General features: G+C 31.8%; 2 protein-coding genes across 2 annotated transcripts in view; one reads left to right on the forward strand and one right to left on the reverse strand.

Moving 5' to 3' along the window:
* LOC136976598 (syntaxin-like) overlaps nucleotides 1-1862 on the reverse strand; it is a 65705-nt gene extending 63843 nt beyond the window's left edge. The window contains exon 1 of the mRNA XM_067271928.1: nucleotides 1563-1862. Within this exon, the coding sequence (XP_067128029.1) occupies nucleotides 1563-1595 (33 nt within the window). The 5' untranslated portion in view covers nucleotides 1596-1862. The remainder of the gene's footprint in view (nucleotides 1-1562) is intronic.
* Nucleotides 1863-1892: 30 nt separating this feature from the next.
* The window catches only part of LOC136976599 (GTP-binding nuclear protein Ran-like), a 31704-nt gene continuing 16390 nt past the window's right edge, over nucleotides 1893-17206 (forward strand). Inside the window, exon 1 of the mRNA XM_067271929.1 lies at nucleotides 1893-2057. The gene's annotated coding sequence lies outside the window, so the exon portion shown is untranslated. The remainder of the gene's footprint in view (nucleotides 2058-17206) is intronic.

Raw genomic sequence — 17206 nt, forward strand, 5'->3', positions numbered from 1 at the left:
ATGTCGTAGATTGTCGGGCCTCTTCTATAGGCTATTTGTAGTTGTTGTTTTCCAGCGATCTCAGCGTATATCGCTTTAACATATGGGTTAAAGGTGACTGGGAGGCGTGTACGTTCATCCTGGTCAGTGTTGGTCCTCGTACGCGTAGTGGGTGCGTATTGTGAGCGTTGAAGTCGCTCAATTAGACGGTGTGTCAGACCATGGTAACCGTGCTTGGCTGCTATCCTCTTGATATAATTCAATTCGGTGTTGAGGGCTTGCGTGGTGGACGAGTGGGAAAAGGCCCTTTTAATCAAAGTATTAAATGCTGCAGCCTTGTAGGTGAATGGGTCAGATGAACCTACCGGTATGTATATAGGGTCGGCATAAGGTTTATGGTATACCGACGTGACGATGGCGGATCCTTCTACTTTAATGTTTATATCCAAAAAATGGACCTCAGTATTGCTAGATTGTTCCATTTCCAGCGTTAGGCCGTAGGGATTATCGTTAACGGTTTGTACGAAGTTTGAGATGTCAGGTATTGTCCTCCACATGATGAGGATGTCGTCCACATACCTCCTATAGAGTAAGATGTTCGGGAGGAACAGCGGAAGTATTTTTTGTTCCAGTTGCCTAACGACCATTTCGCATAGGTCCCCAGATACTGGGCTACCCATGGGGACTCCTCTTTGTTGTTTGTAGACCTCTCCGTCGAACGCAAAGATAGAATTAAAATCTATTTTTAATTAATATTAAAATCTAAAATCTAGAATCTATTTTTAGATTCGGTTTTTATTTAAATGTCTACGTTCTTTTTTCGAAGTGTTTCGTCGGAACTTTTTTCTCTACCTGAAGAAGAGCTGTTTGGAAAGCTCGAAAACGTTTGTGGAAAGAAGATTTTTTTCACGCAAATTACACCGGTAACAGGTTCGGTATTTAGTATTGTTAGTGAAATTTGACACACTATTTTTAATCAGATCAAAAAGAGTAATATCCCATTTTTCATTTGGATGGCAAGTAAATCATTCCTAAGACAATTCTGTGGCAGTATCATTAAAGAACAGCAAAATATCCATAAGCAAATTTTCATAAAGGTCGCTTCTAGACCAACGGTTCTTTTTGTCCCCCACTCATATAGAAAAATAGTCTACAACCATAACAAGGTGTCAACAGTGCACGATAAAAATAAAATCTCACCGATAAATTTGTTTAATTCTGATAACGACAACAACATTATCGACACTCCTTTGATTACTTTTGATTCAATCCAAAATTACATTCAGATATGAATATAATAATAAAATACTAATCTGAACACAAGAGTCATAAATATTTTAAAATTTATCATTTTGTAGAATAAAAATATAATTAACCACACACTAAATTATAACGAATAATAAATAAATAAATATCAACTGAATGAAATGAATGATGATAAATTGAAGTGATAAATGTATAACGAATACGGATCTATATTTAACTTTAGCCTTATTTAAAGACAAAATTTTCCTTATTAAATTTCAGTCATTAACCACTTATTCATTTTACAATTACTTTGTCATTTATTATAATAAACTTACAGCTTTTAATTCGGCAAGTCTGTCACGAACCATTTTCTTACAATTTACTCGCAGACCTGGTATAAAATCTTAATAAAATTCGTTTTATTTAAATGAAAAGTATAATACATCGTACGGAAACTGCAGACGACACATCGAATTATAACCAAACGACACTCCACCCCCTAACTTCGTCCGGAATATTTTTAACCACCGAATACTTTCTCAATTCTTATATATTAATTAATTGAAAGTAAAATACGTTATTAATACGTAGAATTTTCGTTAAAAGTCTCGTTTTTATATTCGTCAAGAGATCGTCTGCAGTTATGACATTCGCCGACTGCAAAGCGAACATTCGCGCGAGGGCAGCACTGACGATAAAGAAACGTGAAAGTAAACATCTTAAATAATTAGGCTAAAACAAAGATTTTTCGTACTTTAAACGATTCGTTATAAGAAAGCGTAAATTTAAGAATTTCTTACGCAATATATTTAATCGAGATTCCATATCAGGTTAGAACCATTTTATTTTATTGAAATGTAAAGTAACCTTATCTAAATCACTAACTTATATAAAGGTGATAAATTACTACAATACGTTTCGATTAAGTTGCTTATTAAAGGAATTTTTCACCAATTTATTAAGAAAATAACTACGTTGTATTATAATGGACGTAATATTTATTATAAAGGTGAAAATTCCCATCTATAAATTAAATTATTAGTCGAATTGACGATAAAGAATATAGGCCTATGCGTGTTGCAATTTTCCGTTATTTAATGTTTAATATTTTAAATGTTTTCTTATACGTCGATTTTAAATTTGAATTAAGAAAGTTTTTAAAAATGTATAGACATCTTTCTGACTTTTTTCTTAAATGAAAGAGGATGTATTTATTTATTTTTTGTTTAGTTCTATACCTGGGCAAAAAGAATAATAATAATTAAATATTACGTTGATTTGGAATAGTTAAGCTTGTGCGTGAGAATGAGAACTGCTTGGCTCGATGGTGGCCGGGCAGTTCTTGTTCCCCGAATACTGGGAGTTCGGTCGTGGGTTTGCGCCCGGGTGGGACGGGCTGGTCGCATGGAGTTTTCCGGGTTTTCTCCACGTCTGTAATGCCTAAATAGGGGCTGGTTACCTTTCAAAAGACCACCTGAAAGGCATTCCCCCTTAGCCCGAATGTTGCATTGCTGTAAATTAACAAACTAACTAACTAACTTCCAAAAAGTTTGGTATAATTTCTATTGAATGAAGAAACAGTCTTTAAGAGCTTGTGATGACGAAATAAAGGGTGTATTGCCTAGTAGAGTGGCTTTAATATGGCTGGATGAGCGAGTCGGTGACTTGGCCCACTTTTTTCTTTTTCGTGTGAAATGGACCGTATCGTTGGTTTGCATGTCACCTTATTAAAGCTGCTTCGCCGGGCAATGAGTTCAAAGTTTAATGCTGCAAATTATTTTGGCCTTTTGTAAAAAAATGCATGGTATCTATCAGATTCAATTTTTTCGTAATATTTATTTTACTGTTCTTTATCTTGCTTAGAGTTACTATCTTTGTGTTTGTTAACTGGGCAGTATAACATGTTTCTATCATGCCAAAATTCCTCTTGTACCTGTACAACTGATTTTATAAGGGTATTAAGTGATTTTTGACTAGCCCTGTATTTTGCATGATAAAATTTTATGCCAGAATAAAACTTATTTATCATATACAAAGAGAAGTTTATTTTTTATTGATATCAGATTAAATACATGCATTTTCTATCAGTGTGTGTACTTAAACAATAAATTTTTTTTTATTGTATTATTGTTAGCATCTAAATTAAAGGCAATGAGCTTTGGCCTTTCGTGGTCTTTAGTAAAGTTTGACAAAATGTAAAATAAGTTTAATTGTCATGAGTTTTGAGTCATGTAAGTACATTTTCTGTTTTATTTTTTAATAACAATCCTTATCAAGTACAATGAATGTATATATTTAGGCAATTTGCAATACATGAAATGTTATGAGGTTCTTTTGATATAGAATATGGCCTTCTCATTAAATAAAACAAAAAAGATTCCCACCTCTAGTCTAGATTATTATATTTTTATGTAATCCGACTTCAGATATTTTTGAATTTATTAAAATTCTTTTAGCCGTGAACTTAAAATATTGCATATCCTAAAATAAAACTTTTAAGAATTTGCTCAAATTTTTTAATAAATAGACTACTGAAGAAGAAATAGTTATGTAATTCCTTATTTATTGTCTAATATAAGTGAGAAAATTTTAGATAAAAGTGTCTCATTTTAAGGTGCATCAATTTAGTACTTTGCTAATACAAGTGGCCTTCGACATTTGCACATAATTGGTTCTTGAAAGTGTGCGCATATGAATTACCAACGATCACCTTAAATATTGGGCTATAATCAGGCTTTATCTGGATTATAGCTCGATATTTCAGGCAATCGTTGGTAATTCATTATATACTCATCGGGCTTAGAGATGTTTATTATTTGTGTGTACAAATGTTGAAATTTTGAAAGTAGAGGTATGTAAAAAAGTTTGCACCAAAAACTATGTTTTAAAGTATTTATTTATCAATATGTATGCATAATGAAGTTAACGAGGTATGTTTAAATGTTTTTGAGTGTTTTCTTTATAAAGTTGTTAAGAGTTAGTTGGATACTGTATCTCATTTTAAATTTGTTGAACCAGCCATTATTTCCTTGAAACACCACGTTAGAATTTTTATTTAATCTAGTCTTCCAATCTTCATGCAAACTAAGAGTTTTAGCTTGAATAATTGAAAAACTCAGATTTAAACATAAACAAATAAATTGGAAAAACACACATGTTGATGCCCTAATGCAAGACTGAAACTGTTTTGACCTCTTGCTTGGAACAACACAGTAATATTAAGATTCTGAGAAGTCTGCTATTGTAGGAAGTAATGTGTGTCCGAGAATGTAGAGCGAGCTACTGCACTTTGTAGAGTATGAGCATTCTGCATGGAAGCAAATTTTTTCATTATTGACAAAAGTATTGAAAAAGTTGAATTTTTAAAAAATGTGCAAAAGTTGAGGGCTGCCTGTATGGTACTTTTCAATTATATTCATAGTTATTTTTGGTGCTTGCCTTGCTTTTAAGAGTTTTGAATTTTTTGTTCATTATTTTTACTTTTTTATTTTTAAGGCCTATTGTACATTTAAAAATATAGTCACACTATTATTTATTAAGTTTTTAATGCACTAACAAGTAAAAACAAAGACTGTGATTAAGGCATTATTTGCTATATGGCAATAGTCTGGATTCTAAGCAGATAATTTAGCAATGTATGCTTCTACCTATTTGTGGAAATAATGATTGTGCAGTTTAATAGATTCTGCAGTGAAAATAAAATGAGAAATAAACTTGAAATAACAATGAAAAATTTGCATACATTTAAGCAAAGAGGCTTGAAAAGTGTAGAAAAATACTAAGATTGTTCTGCTACTGCAATATATTTTTTTAATAAATTATGTTTCCAATTTTATTATGTAAAATGAATAACTGTATTACTCTTTATTGGGATTTCATCCCAATAAAGATTTTAAATTTACACAAATTTTTGTTGTTCTAACACTGTTTTTCAACCTTTCTGGATATGTGAAACTGTTCTTAATAGGCTTCCTGTGACATGCCATAATTTTTAAAATAAAAATGTCTAAAATTTAAAATAAATTGTGGCTGATAAAAAAATTTTGATAATATGAAAATTAAACTTACCAAGACACAAAATAACTATTTGAATCAATACATAAAGAGTTGATATTCTTTAAGCTGGTAAGCCCCAATGTTTACAGAAGCTCCAAAGAGTTGGTACATCGGCTTACACATAGATGCATGCAACTTTTGTGAGGGATGTACACTGATGCCACAAATTTGTAACAATTGACATAACTTCTCTCTTAGTTGGCTGGCAGTAAAAAGCAAAAGATAAATAAAATTTTAAAAAAGATCATATTCAAAACTAAAAAATATTTAATATTTGAGACACACTGTTCTAGCCAACAAGCTAAAATATACTACAGTGGCTAAAATATAGAGTGACTGTAGCAATGCCATGTTGGAAGAAAGTTGAATATACATCCATCATTTTCCTTTTAGTCAAGGAGTGTGGCATTTGTATTGTGTAAAGGCATCAAGTTAGAATATTCTAGCTCATTGTGTAAAAGTGTGCAAAAGAAAGGAAAGTTTTAATTATCTGCAATTAACAGAGACCAAGATTAAAACAGTTCACTTTATTTGCCTATTTAATAATGCATTTTGGATTGGTAATTTTCCAATTCCTCTTCAGGCCCATGGCTTCAGTATCTAAGGTTGTTGTCTACAACATAACAAATAAAAGATGAGTTCATGCTGATATACTTTTGTTACCCAGAATGATTGATATAGTGCACAATTTGTACACATCCCTAATGGTGCAGTTTCTACATATCAGTCTTTTACATACTGGCATGTTTTCTTTGTCTATTTTTGTTGGGTAAATGCAACACTTCTCTCTCTTCCCACAATTATTAGCTCCTTATTACCTCTTAGAAGGATTTTAACTTCAACAATGTGGTTCATAACACAGCAAAGGTCAAAATGTACTCTTTCATTGTAAATATTTTCACAAGTTGAAATTTCATAAACAAACTATAATAATAATAATAAAACAAGAACACTGCTAATATTCTGCAAAAGAAAAAAACATTGTCCAAAAAAATCAACATACTGAGTATGGTAAGGATCAGACTGACATGAGTACACTATAATCAATCAATCATATGGCTGAGTAAAGCCCTTCAGGACCTGGCTGGTACTTAGATCATAAAAATATTGTTATATTGAGGGTTTTACACTTATTACAAGTATTACACTTACCAGTTTAAACTCTAATCTTACCTTCTTTAGAATAATTAAATAAAATCTAGAAAATAGCTAAATTTGAAATGAAACAATCTAGATTTATATCGGTTATCTAATTGCCTAAATCTCAAATCTAGGGGCAAACAAAACAATCTAAATTTAGAAGGAAAAAATAGATTTTAAAGTGACAATACTGCATCACACTTGGTACAGGCTTCAATGTTTTGACTTAAACCAAAATAATGGTCAATAGTACCCATCGTTGCTACCAAGAGCACTGTAACCATGGTCACAGCCACTCTTATGTAGTATATTCTAGCATAACAAATTCTAATGTTGCATTTGGATGAAATATAATGGCTTTGAAACATTTTTATGACATTTTGTACAAGTAGATATGAATTTTTTATTCAAAATATGTTCAACAAAAATGTATTTAAGATGGTACTGCTGTAAATGTAATAACCAAATGAGAATGATGGGAAAAGAGTAAAAGAATAACAAGCAATTATTTGTTATGACATTGTCCCAAAGCTGAGCTGCAATTTTTAATTAATTTAATTTGAAATATATGCTCTCCACCTTAAATTAGTACTGTAGTCGTGCCCCCTTTAACAATAGAGTAGTGCCAGTTGTCTATTAACTGCTTTCAGGGGAAAAGTTTTGAATTAAAATAACGACTTCCAGTTTGGATCAGAAGTTTGTGTACAGTTAATTAGGGCATCCTGCCCCTAAGGTTTCCATATCTGGTCTCAGATTTCATCTAACTAACTCCATTCTTGAGATTAAGGAAAGACAGACAGATGACAGTGGGAGTTTATAGGTCTATAATTTTTTCAAATTGCAGCCTAATTATATTTATAAGATAGGGATACTCAATAAATTGCTGTGTAATAAATTGATTTCTCAAAGTTTTCCTGTATTATTTTAAGAAATTTAATTTTTTTGCTTCTTTGTACTCTTGCATTATTCTCCATTTGAGAATTATTGTTTACTTTGAAAATTTTTCTAAAATACTGGAATGTTTAAAATTACATCATATTATGCCATCTATCAATTGAAGGTTGCCAAGAGGATAAATTCACTGAACACTGGTATTTGATTGCAGTGCGTACTTCTCCAACAGGATGGTGATGTAAATTTCCAGATTTTCTTTGTTTATATACAGTAGACTCCTATACAATGTGGGGGATACGTTCCGCGTTGTAGGTGCACATTATAGGTGACACACATTATTGGACCAATTTATGCAAGTTCAAACATGTCTCTAAATTTTAACTGTTATGCAAAGGGTCAAAGATTTCCCAAACATTTTTCCAAAATTATAGAAGGCACTTATATAGCAAAACAATCTCTATTTAAGTCAAGTCTACAGTGATGAGTTTGCTTTGTATTGGAAAAAAATGCCCAACAGAACATATATTGCGAAAGATGAGACTTCTGCTTCTGGTTTCAAGGCATCAGAAGACAGGATAACTTTACTTTTGTGTTCTAATGCAGCTGGAGAACATATAACTAAGCCAATGTTAATTAATTGTACATTACATTCATGTGTAATGAAAAACATAGACTGTTCACTAGAGAGCTAATAAAAATGCATGAATTACATGTGAAATGTTTAAAAATTGATTTTATAACTGTTTTGTACCAGAGGTTGAAGATTATTTACAACAAAAAAATTCTTTTTTAAACTGTTAGCTTCACTGTTTGTATACAGTAGAACCTCAATTATCCGAATTGTTCAAACTAAACAAAAATTCTATGAATTTGCTGATTTGCACTTGGCGAATTGTGACACTATGTACATGATGGAATGCATAACTTTTTTTGTTCCAGCAACATCTCACCTAGCACAGTGGTTGTAAACCTTTTAATATATTTTGCGTCATAATAAAAATATAACTTGACATACATATCTATAAATAATTTATATTCAAATTACATCATTTCTATGGCCAAGAGTGGCGTAAGGCATGGGTAATGTGGGCCATCGCCTACGGCCTCCCACCTCAAAGGTTTATGCATTACTTAAAAGCCGTGAACAGAACGAAAAAATTTTACTCGTCATAAAACGATAAATAAAAATTGAATAAAAATTTGACAGTTTCAACTGCTTTTTATTTTATAAAATCCGTCTTCTTGCGCCACCAGAGGGCCTTGCAAAATGTACCTTGCCCACATCAAATTTAGGTCTTGTCCGGGCACTGTCTATGGCACTGATCTGTCTGGACATTCTGTGGTGATAAAATACGCATTGTTACACGAACTGCTGGTTATGGATCAATCAAAACATTTGGAGCAGTGTAAGTGAGAGTGGCGATTCATGTGTAAGTGACAGCAATACTTTTTTGGGATACTTTAAACAATAGGCAGTCTGTTAGTGCTGGTCAGTAGTATAGTCCAAATTCAATACGAACGTTTGTTTCTTGAAAATTTGATCACGATTTAAATATTTATTTTTAATACTGTATTACCGATATGTCATTTAAAAAAAACGTGTTGTATTAGCATTAAAAGACAAATTGGATATAACAATGCTTTGAAACGCAATGAGTCTGGACATTCTTTATCTAATAAATATATTGTTGGAATGTCGATGATCTCAGATATAAAAAAACAAAGTGAAAAAATTATGAAGTTTACTAATTGTTTAATGTCAGAAGATGGAACATCAAGTTGTGAAAAAATCAGGAAATGAAGAAGTTGAAGAGTGTATGTTTATGTGGTTCATACAAAGATGATCATCTGGACAGCCAATATCTGGTCCATTATTGTGTGTAAAAACAATATTTTTGAATACAAGATTAAATGGAGATCCCACCTTCAAAGCAAGTTCGGGCTGGCTTGAAAAATTCAAAGGACGACATGGTATTAGGGAACTTGAAGTTCACAGGGAAAAGCTTTCTGCTGACATACTTTCTGCAAACACTTTCATTGACATATTGAAGGTGTTTGTGGAGAAGGAAGGATTCGATGAAGAATTTATTTACAATGCTGATGAGACCGGTTTAAATTGGAAGAAACTACCCAACAAATCTGTAGCATCAAGGAGTGAAAATACTGCACTAGGGTACAAAACTAGTAAAGAACGTGTCACCATTATGGTGTGTGCCAATGCAGCACGCAGACACAAACTCCCACTTTAAAATTTATCTTGTATACGAGTACTTTTTTATCAATTAACAGGACTTATTATACTGGAATTACGGATACAGATATTTAGTCTTACAGATCAGAAATAATATTTTTTATTTAGTTCACCTGAACAGACTCCCACTGCTTGTCATTGGAAAATCAAAGAACCCCAGATGCTTTAAAAATATCAGAAGTCTTCCAGTTGAATATGACCCATCAGAAAAAAGCCTGGATGAATGAAAAAATTTTTAAACAATGGTATGAAAAGCAATTCATTCCAGAACTGAAAAAATATCAAAACTCCATAGATAAAAGAGGAAAAACATTATTATTACTAGACAATGCACTGTCCCACTCATCTAGGGTAGATGTACCAGTTTTGGCCAGTGTAGTACCAGTTCTGGCCAGAAAACAAATTTAACTTAAAAATATAATCACAAATGAAACAAACTTTTATTGTTAACTGTGTGAACAGTTAACAATAAAAGTTTGTTTCATTGGACAGATTTGAATATGTGGTGATTATATTTTTAAGTTAAATTTGTTTTCTGGCCAGAACTGGTACACTGGCCAAAACTGGTACATCTACCCTATGGAATGTTTAAACCAGATTGATGAAATGTTTACGGTAAAATTTCTTTCACCAAATGTCACGTCAATAATACAATCGATGGATCAGGGTGTGACAGAAACATTAAAATGCTTGTATAGAAAACAGATGCTTCGACAATTATTGCTAGCAGACGAAAATGACAAAGAAACAGTTATCAGCTTCCATAAGAAAATAGATTTAAAAGACTGTTGCTGCATGGCAGCAGAGAGTTGGAATTCTATAGATGTATCAACTTTGAGAAAATCATGGAACAAAATTTTGAAAAGACCATTAGTAAATTCCAGTAACACAGTAGAAAGTGGTATAGGAGACATTGTGGAAGCAATAGCACAAATTTCAATATGTGCTAAATGTGACGAAGATGATGTAACCAAGTGGTTAAATTGCGATGTGAATGATCCTGGATTCCAAATTTTGAATGATGAGGAAATAATTAAAGAAATATCTGCCTCAGATGAACAAGATCAAGAAGACGAAGAAGAGATTTGCGAAGTAAGAGAGATTAGTCCTACACATTCTGAAGCTTTTCAGTGTTTAGATGTTGCCATGAAGTGGTTTGAGAGCCAAGAAGAGTGTAACTCAGGATAACTTATATATCTTAAAAGTATTTGCGATTTAGGAGCTTCAAAAAGAACAGCTAGCTTTAAACAAAAATCGATAATTGAATTTCTTAATAAAAAATAATTTACTATTGAAGCTATATGTAAATCTAGACAAATAAAAATTATTCACACTGTATGTACAGGAGGGTCTAATGATGTGTTCACTTGTTTATAATCGATCAGCGCAAATCGCAACCGTCAATCTCGTAACGGTCAAATCGTAACGGTCAACTCTTTGATAACAGGTGCGTGTCTGGGAATTGTAACGGATAAGTTATGGCGGCGCTGATCGATTATAAACAAGTGAACACATCATTAGACCCTCCTGTACTATACTGTACATGTCTTTCACTGTCAATTATTATTTTTTTCGATTATCTGGATTTTTCCTTATCCAGACTACCTTCATCCCCAATTAGTCCAGATAATCGAGGTTCTACTGTATAAATAACTGGTAAGTAGGGTTTCTCAAACAGGATCCTGGTTGTTTTTTTATCCCAGGAAATTCTTCTCATCCCGGAAACTCCCACAAATTTCTTAAAAGTTCACTTTTTTCTTATTTTTTGTTAAGGTTGTGGAAATTTTGCCAATAGAAAATATAATTAACTAACTCATAAACTGTCAGAATACAAGACTAGACACCAACCAAATGCCGAAACACTATCGGGCTAGTTTAAGGCTAATTACTAAATGAATAACGTACCAATTTGGCTCTAGAGGTAAGCGTTAGGCGCCATCTCGTATTAATAATTATAATTTAATTAATTAATTAAAATAATTTAGAACTGCTGGGAGAAAAAATCAGCCTGGAGCAGGACTCAAACCCACAACTCCTGCTTACCGTGCAGAGGCATTGCCAGTTACGCTATCCAGACCTCCAGTCCGATCTTCCCTTCCAGCATATATAAAGTAACATTATAATCATCGATGGTTATTACATCGGTTGGGGACACATTCATTGCCCATGTCCTCATAAGGCACTCAACCAGCCATCGTAAGCCCCAGCAAAGTGTAATATATATAAACAACATCGCTAAACTCAATATATTATAAGACTAGACACCAACCAAATGCCGAAACTCTATCGGGCTAATTTAAGGACAGTTACACTATCCAGACTGGAGGTCCAGATAGTGTAACTTGCAACATATCTGCACGATAAGCAGGAGTTGTGGGTTCGAGTCCTGCTCCAGGCCAAGTTTTTTTTTTTTTTTCCTCTTCCTCCCAGCAGTTCTAAATTATTTTAATTAATTAATTAAATTATAATTATTAATGTTAATATGAGATGGCGCCTAACGCTTACCTCTAGAGCCAAATTGGTACGTAAGTCATTTAGTAATTAGTCTTAAACTAGCCTGATAGTTTCGGCATTTGGTTGGTGTCTAGTCTTATAATATATCGGGTTAGTAATGTTGTTTATGTCAGAATACATTTGTATTTATTAATTTTAAACGTACTTATTAGTTTTTTTAATTTTTCCTCGTTATGGCGTGTCACAAATGGTCAATAATCAATATTTAGCTTATTTGTGGCAAGACACTCAAAATTCTTTACCTGTAATATCTGGAATAATTGTGCTTACACTGTCTTAATTTTTAACCATGCCCAGTAGCTTCAATAACTGCGTAACACCAGGTTGTGCAAATTGGGCAAGGATACAAACGAGTATGAAGTCTGCAAGTATGAAGTTTTTATTTAAACATAATTATTAAAGCCAAACGAATTACCGAATTATCGGGCTATAAGTTTGATGCCACTATTAAAGCAGCCGAGGCAGACAAATCAAGAATACTAGAGAGCAAAAGAAGTACTACAATCTCAAATGAACTAGAAATCTTCCAGGCTACAGGTGGAAAAACACATAACATCTGTTTTCTCTTAAATGCATTAAATGCAATACCACTCACATCAATTGAATCAGAAAGAACATTCTTGGTAGCGGGACTTTTCATTACTAAAATAAGAGTCAGATTGAGTGATGGGAGTATTGACCATGTTTTCTTTTTAAAATCTTATTATAAAAATTTACAATAATATTTTGTACTATGTTCTATTTAAATCATGAAAATCTCCTTTTAAGTTCATGTTTTTAAATTTTCAACTCAGTTCAAAGCATTTTTATTGTTGCTGCTGTTGTATGTAGTTTCCAGCAAACTTTAATAAATTTTTTCTATTTGTGAAAATTTCTACATAATTCAAAGGCAATTTTTAATATATATCTTACACAGCATTATTAATATGATTTTGGAGGTTGCAAAAGGATTAAATTACTTTAAAAAATGAAAAATCATTATATCATTTGATTTCAAGATATTTTGTATATCTTAAAAATAATTAATTTTATTCCGGGATCCCAGGAAACCCTACTGGTAAGTATTTATTTTCACTTTTCTGATCAAAAAATTGAAACTATATGAAAACATGAAATTTATCTTATGCATTATACGGGACTGTTTATCACGCTGTATGAGTTCTAGTTGCAAAATTTTCGGTGCATTATATGGGAGTCTACTGTACACCTAAATAGGAACTAGTTTTCCATAGAAAGTCCTGGAAGGCATCACCCCTTGGCAATCTGTTGCATTGCTGTATCCCACCAAACCAAACCATCAATATATTAGTGTATACTTGATCATTGTTATTGAGTCAGTCTGTTGCATTTTATCCAATCTGCATTTAATGATCTCAAAACTCAAATAATTCAATTTACAACAATTTTGGTTTAACCTTATGGAGAGTAAAAATAAAGAAACTAATGATGTTTTTCTTAATAATTAACAAATTTTGAATAATTTTTGAAATTTAATAGTTATTTCACAATGTAAATAATTTATTTTTGTGTGTATTCATAAAATGATTCCACTACTAAAAAGTAGGAATTCCACATAATGGAATCTTTCTTATATTAAAAAGCTTGTCAAGTATATTACTGATTGTTGGAAATGAAATACACTCTGGAATTATTAGATGAATCAATTCAATGAATAAAAGATAAACTGATTACAGATGTGACATTCTATAATATAATTATTCAGGATCATATTGCAGTAATTTATATATTGGAGAAAATAATTTGCTATTCAATTTTTCTATTTTATTTATTTTAAAGTTATAGAAGAAAAAAAAAGCTTAATTTAAAAGAAGAATTCTATGTGCAGTAAACTAGAACTTCTTTATATTAATTTCAAAACACCTTTCTCTCTTTTTCTAGCAAATTTTTAAATTAAATTAAACTAGTCATTATCAAGAATAGTTGACTTTTGGACAGTTCTATATTAGTCTCTCTGATGTACATTTACAGTTTCTTGAAATTATTTCCAGTCTTGTGAACAGAAAGTTACATGTAAAATTCTTAAGATCCTTGACCTAGGATTGGCCTGCTTCCAACCTGCTAATAACTCTTAACTTTTGAAACATATCCTTATTATAATTCCTGTGCACCATTATAGAAAGGGGAGTAAAACTTGAGAGGGGGGTAAAATGTAACATACAAATTCCTACACCATGAATAATATGAGACATGTGGCAAAAAAATTTTTTTTGCACCTTGTTGAAATTTTATGTATTCAATTGAGCAATTCAAAGCCTTTCATTTTTTAAAAATTTGTTCATTTAAATAAATATGACAAAATATGGAACTATTGTTTAGAAAGTAATTTTATTTTATTTTTTTTTTTCCATGGGGAAAAATTTTCTTATAATATATGAATATTTTATTGAATTATGTGTTGACTGTTTTGGTCCAATACCTGTTGCCATCTTACTGGTGGCAGAATGATTCCATGTTCTTAAAAGTTTTGATCTTTTCTTACAAAAATCTGATCCAAGTGATTTGTGACATCCTCATTTAAAGTAAATGTTTTACCATTTAAAAAAAATTTGTAAAGACTGGAACAAGTAATAATCTGAGTGCGCCAAATTGGCAAATATGGTGAGTGTGGTAGCACATCCCATGCAAGCTGTAACAGTTTCAAACTTGTGTGAGGTCTGGCATTATCGTGGTAAAACACTACTGTACACCTTTTCTGTTGTTCAATTCTGGCCTTTTCTGTTTGATGGTATCATTCAATTTGTCCAGTTGATGGCAAGTACACTTTCAAATCAATTGTGGAATTGTCTAATAGAAGCTCAAAAAACAGCAATTTCCTTAAAATCTCCCAAATAGATATAATATTTTTTCGTGAATATCAGCTTTTGAAGTACTTTGAGCCAGCTCATCTCTTCTACTTCGTGATCATTTCAAGTGATCATAAACGATTAAATTCGACAAATTTAATCTCAGCAATTTTTCGTGTTATTATTCAGCAGTTGACCAACCAGTGACCAGGCGGTTCTGTTCCCTGAAAACTGGGAGTTTGGTTGTGGGTTTTCACCTTGCCAAGACAGGCTGGCCACATGGAGTTTTCTCCATGTCTGTAATGCCTGAATAGGGGCCAGTTATCCTTAAAAAGACCTCCCGGAAGACATGTCCCCTAGGCAGATGGCCCAAATGTTGCATTGCCATAACTTAACTAAACAAACAAACAATATTTGCAGTTTGCTTCAATCAATACCTTTATTTTATTTTCATCAACTTTAGCTCATCTTCCATAACGTGGTGCATCTTCAATATCGAAATTTTGTGAACCAGTTTTGACATTGTTATTCTGTCAACACATCTTCTCTATACATGTCACATAATTTTTTCTTGCTAGAACAGTATTCTTACCTTTTCAGTAGTAAAAAAGTAAAATACACCAAAAATGCTGCTTTTGATTTTCCATATTTGATGGGACACCAAAAAAAAATTGCAAAGAATCAAACAAAATTTTTTACAAATAAGCCTTGAAATGTCAGCTGTCAAAATATATAATGACAATACAATTTAGAATGAAATTGGCAGTAAAAATACAACTAATACCTCTGGTGATAAAAAACTGAAATATATACAGTATTTATCAGTCAAACCTTGATATATTATTCTTTTAGTGACATCCTTGTAAAGTACTTTGAGTACTCTTCCTTATAAATATTAGGCTTGTTTAATATCTGTAAATTACTAAATGTATAATTTTGTGTTGCAAATGACATTATTGCCACCAAAATCATGTGACTTCCAAACTCTAATTTATGTGCAGACTGTATTATTTATATAATTCTTATTGTCTAAATTTCATATTTTTTTATCACATACAAATTTGGTATCTGAAACTGATACCAAATTTGTATGTGATAAAAAAAATATGAAATTTAGACAATAGTGGTAAACAAATAGTGGTGTTAAATCAGTTTGAATGTATATATGGATTTTAAATATGATTTGTTAGTAGTTAAACATCACTACAAATAAATAAGTCAGTACACTAGATATGAAAGAATAAAAAATAACTAGATACTACAATAAAAAAAAAACATTAGCATTCTCAAAAAATTTAATTTTTGCAATATGCTTCTTGCAAAAATTAAATTATTTGATTATTTTAATTAAATGGGGTACTATGGATGTATTATTTGTAGAAAATTTTATTATTATTTTCATAGCATTATACCATCTTACTATTAATATATTTAATGTTAGTATCTGAGATTGTTTTATAGATAGGCTTATTGGACTATCCAAATCCTTACAAATTCTTTATACCTCATCCCAATTATCCAATAAATTGGATGAAATTGTGAATATCAGTTTAGACATTCCTGTTAACTGCATGTTAACACCACTTTAGAGATGTCTTAGTTTTACTAACTGATGATGCATCCTGTTATAATATTCATATTACTAAGGTGACCAACCGTCCTCTTTTAGGGAGGACAGTCCTTCTTTTGTAAGTTCTGTTCTCCCTCGAAAAGTGTCCTCCTACACGTCCTTCTTTTTGATATTTGAAGACTAATCTGTAAATCTCCATATTTGATTGATGCCGAGCCGATCCGTTGCATGTAATGTGATGATATGTGTTTGTATTTGACATGACGGTTCATCAAGGCTCGGTACAGAGCAGCAAAATGCAATTATGAAATGCATGTGCTCTGCAAGGAGACCTTGAGAGAGAGTGCTGCATGCAAGTAGCTTTGTTTACTTCTTACCGAAACACAACACGGCACATACGCATGCAGTAGAGATTATTATAGTGTATTATTGTTGCAATGAATAAACTGTTTCTTTTATTTACAATATTTTTTCCTTCAATTTAAGTGTGTCCTCCTTTTCAATGTAAAAAAGTTGTTCACCTTAATATTACAGGTTAGTTTAAGGATATAAACATTTAAAAATTTAAACTAGTTTGCTTAGAATACAGATCTTTAATTCAACAAAAAAATTTTTGGATGAATTTATTAACTTATTATATATACAGACAAGAGACTTAAGGCTAAAGATTAAATTGTTATTGCTGTGAAATTTTCTACCCATGGTTGTTCAAAACAAGCAAGCAGAAAATGCAGAGATTATTTTGTAAAG

This window comes from Centruroides vittatus, unplaced genomic scaffold, assembly GCF_030686945.1.
Source record: "Centruroides vittatus isolate TY-2023 unplaced genomic scaffold, ASM3068694v2 contig_409, whole genome shotgun sequence".
In the NCBI taxonomy this organism is placed as follows: domain Eukaryota; kingdom Metazoa; phylum Arthropoda; class Arachnida; order Scorpiones; family Buthidae; genus Centruroides; species Centruroides vittatus.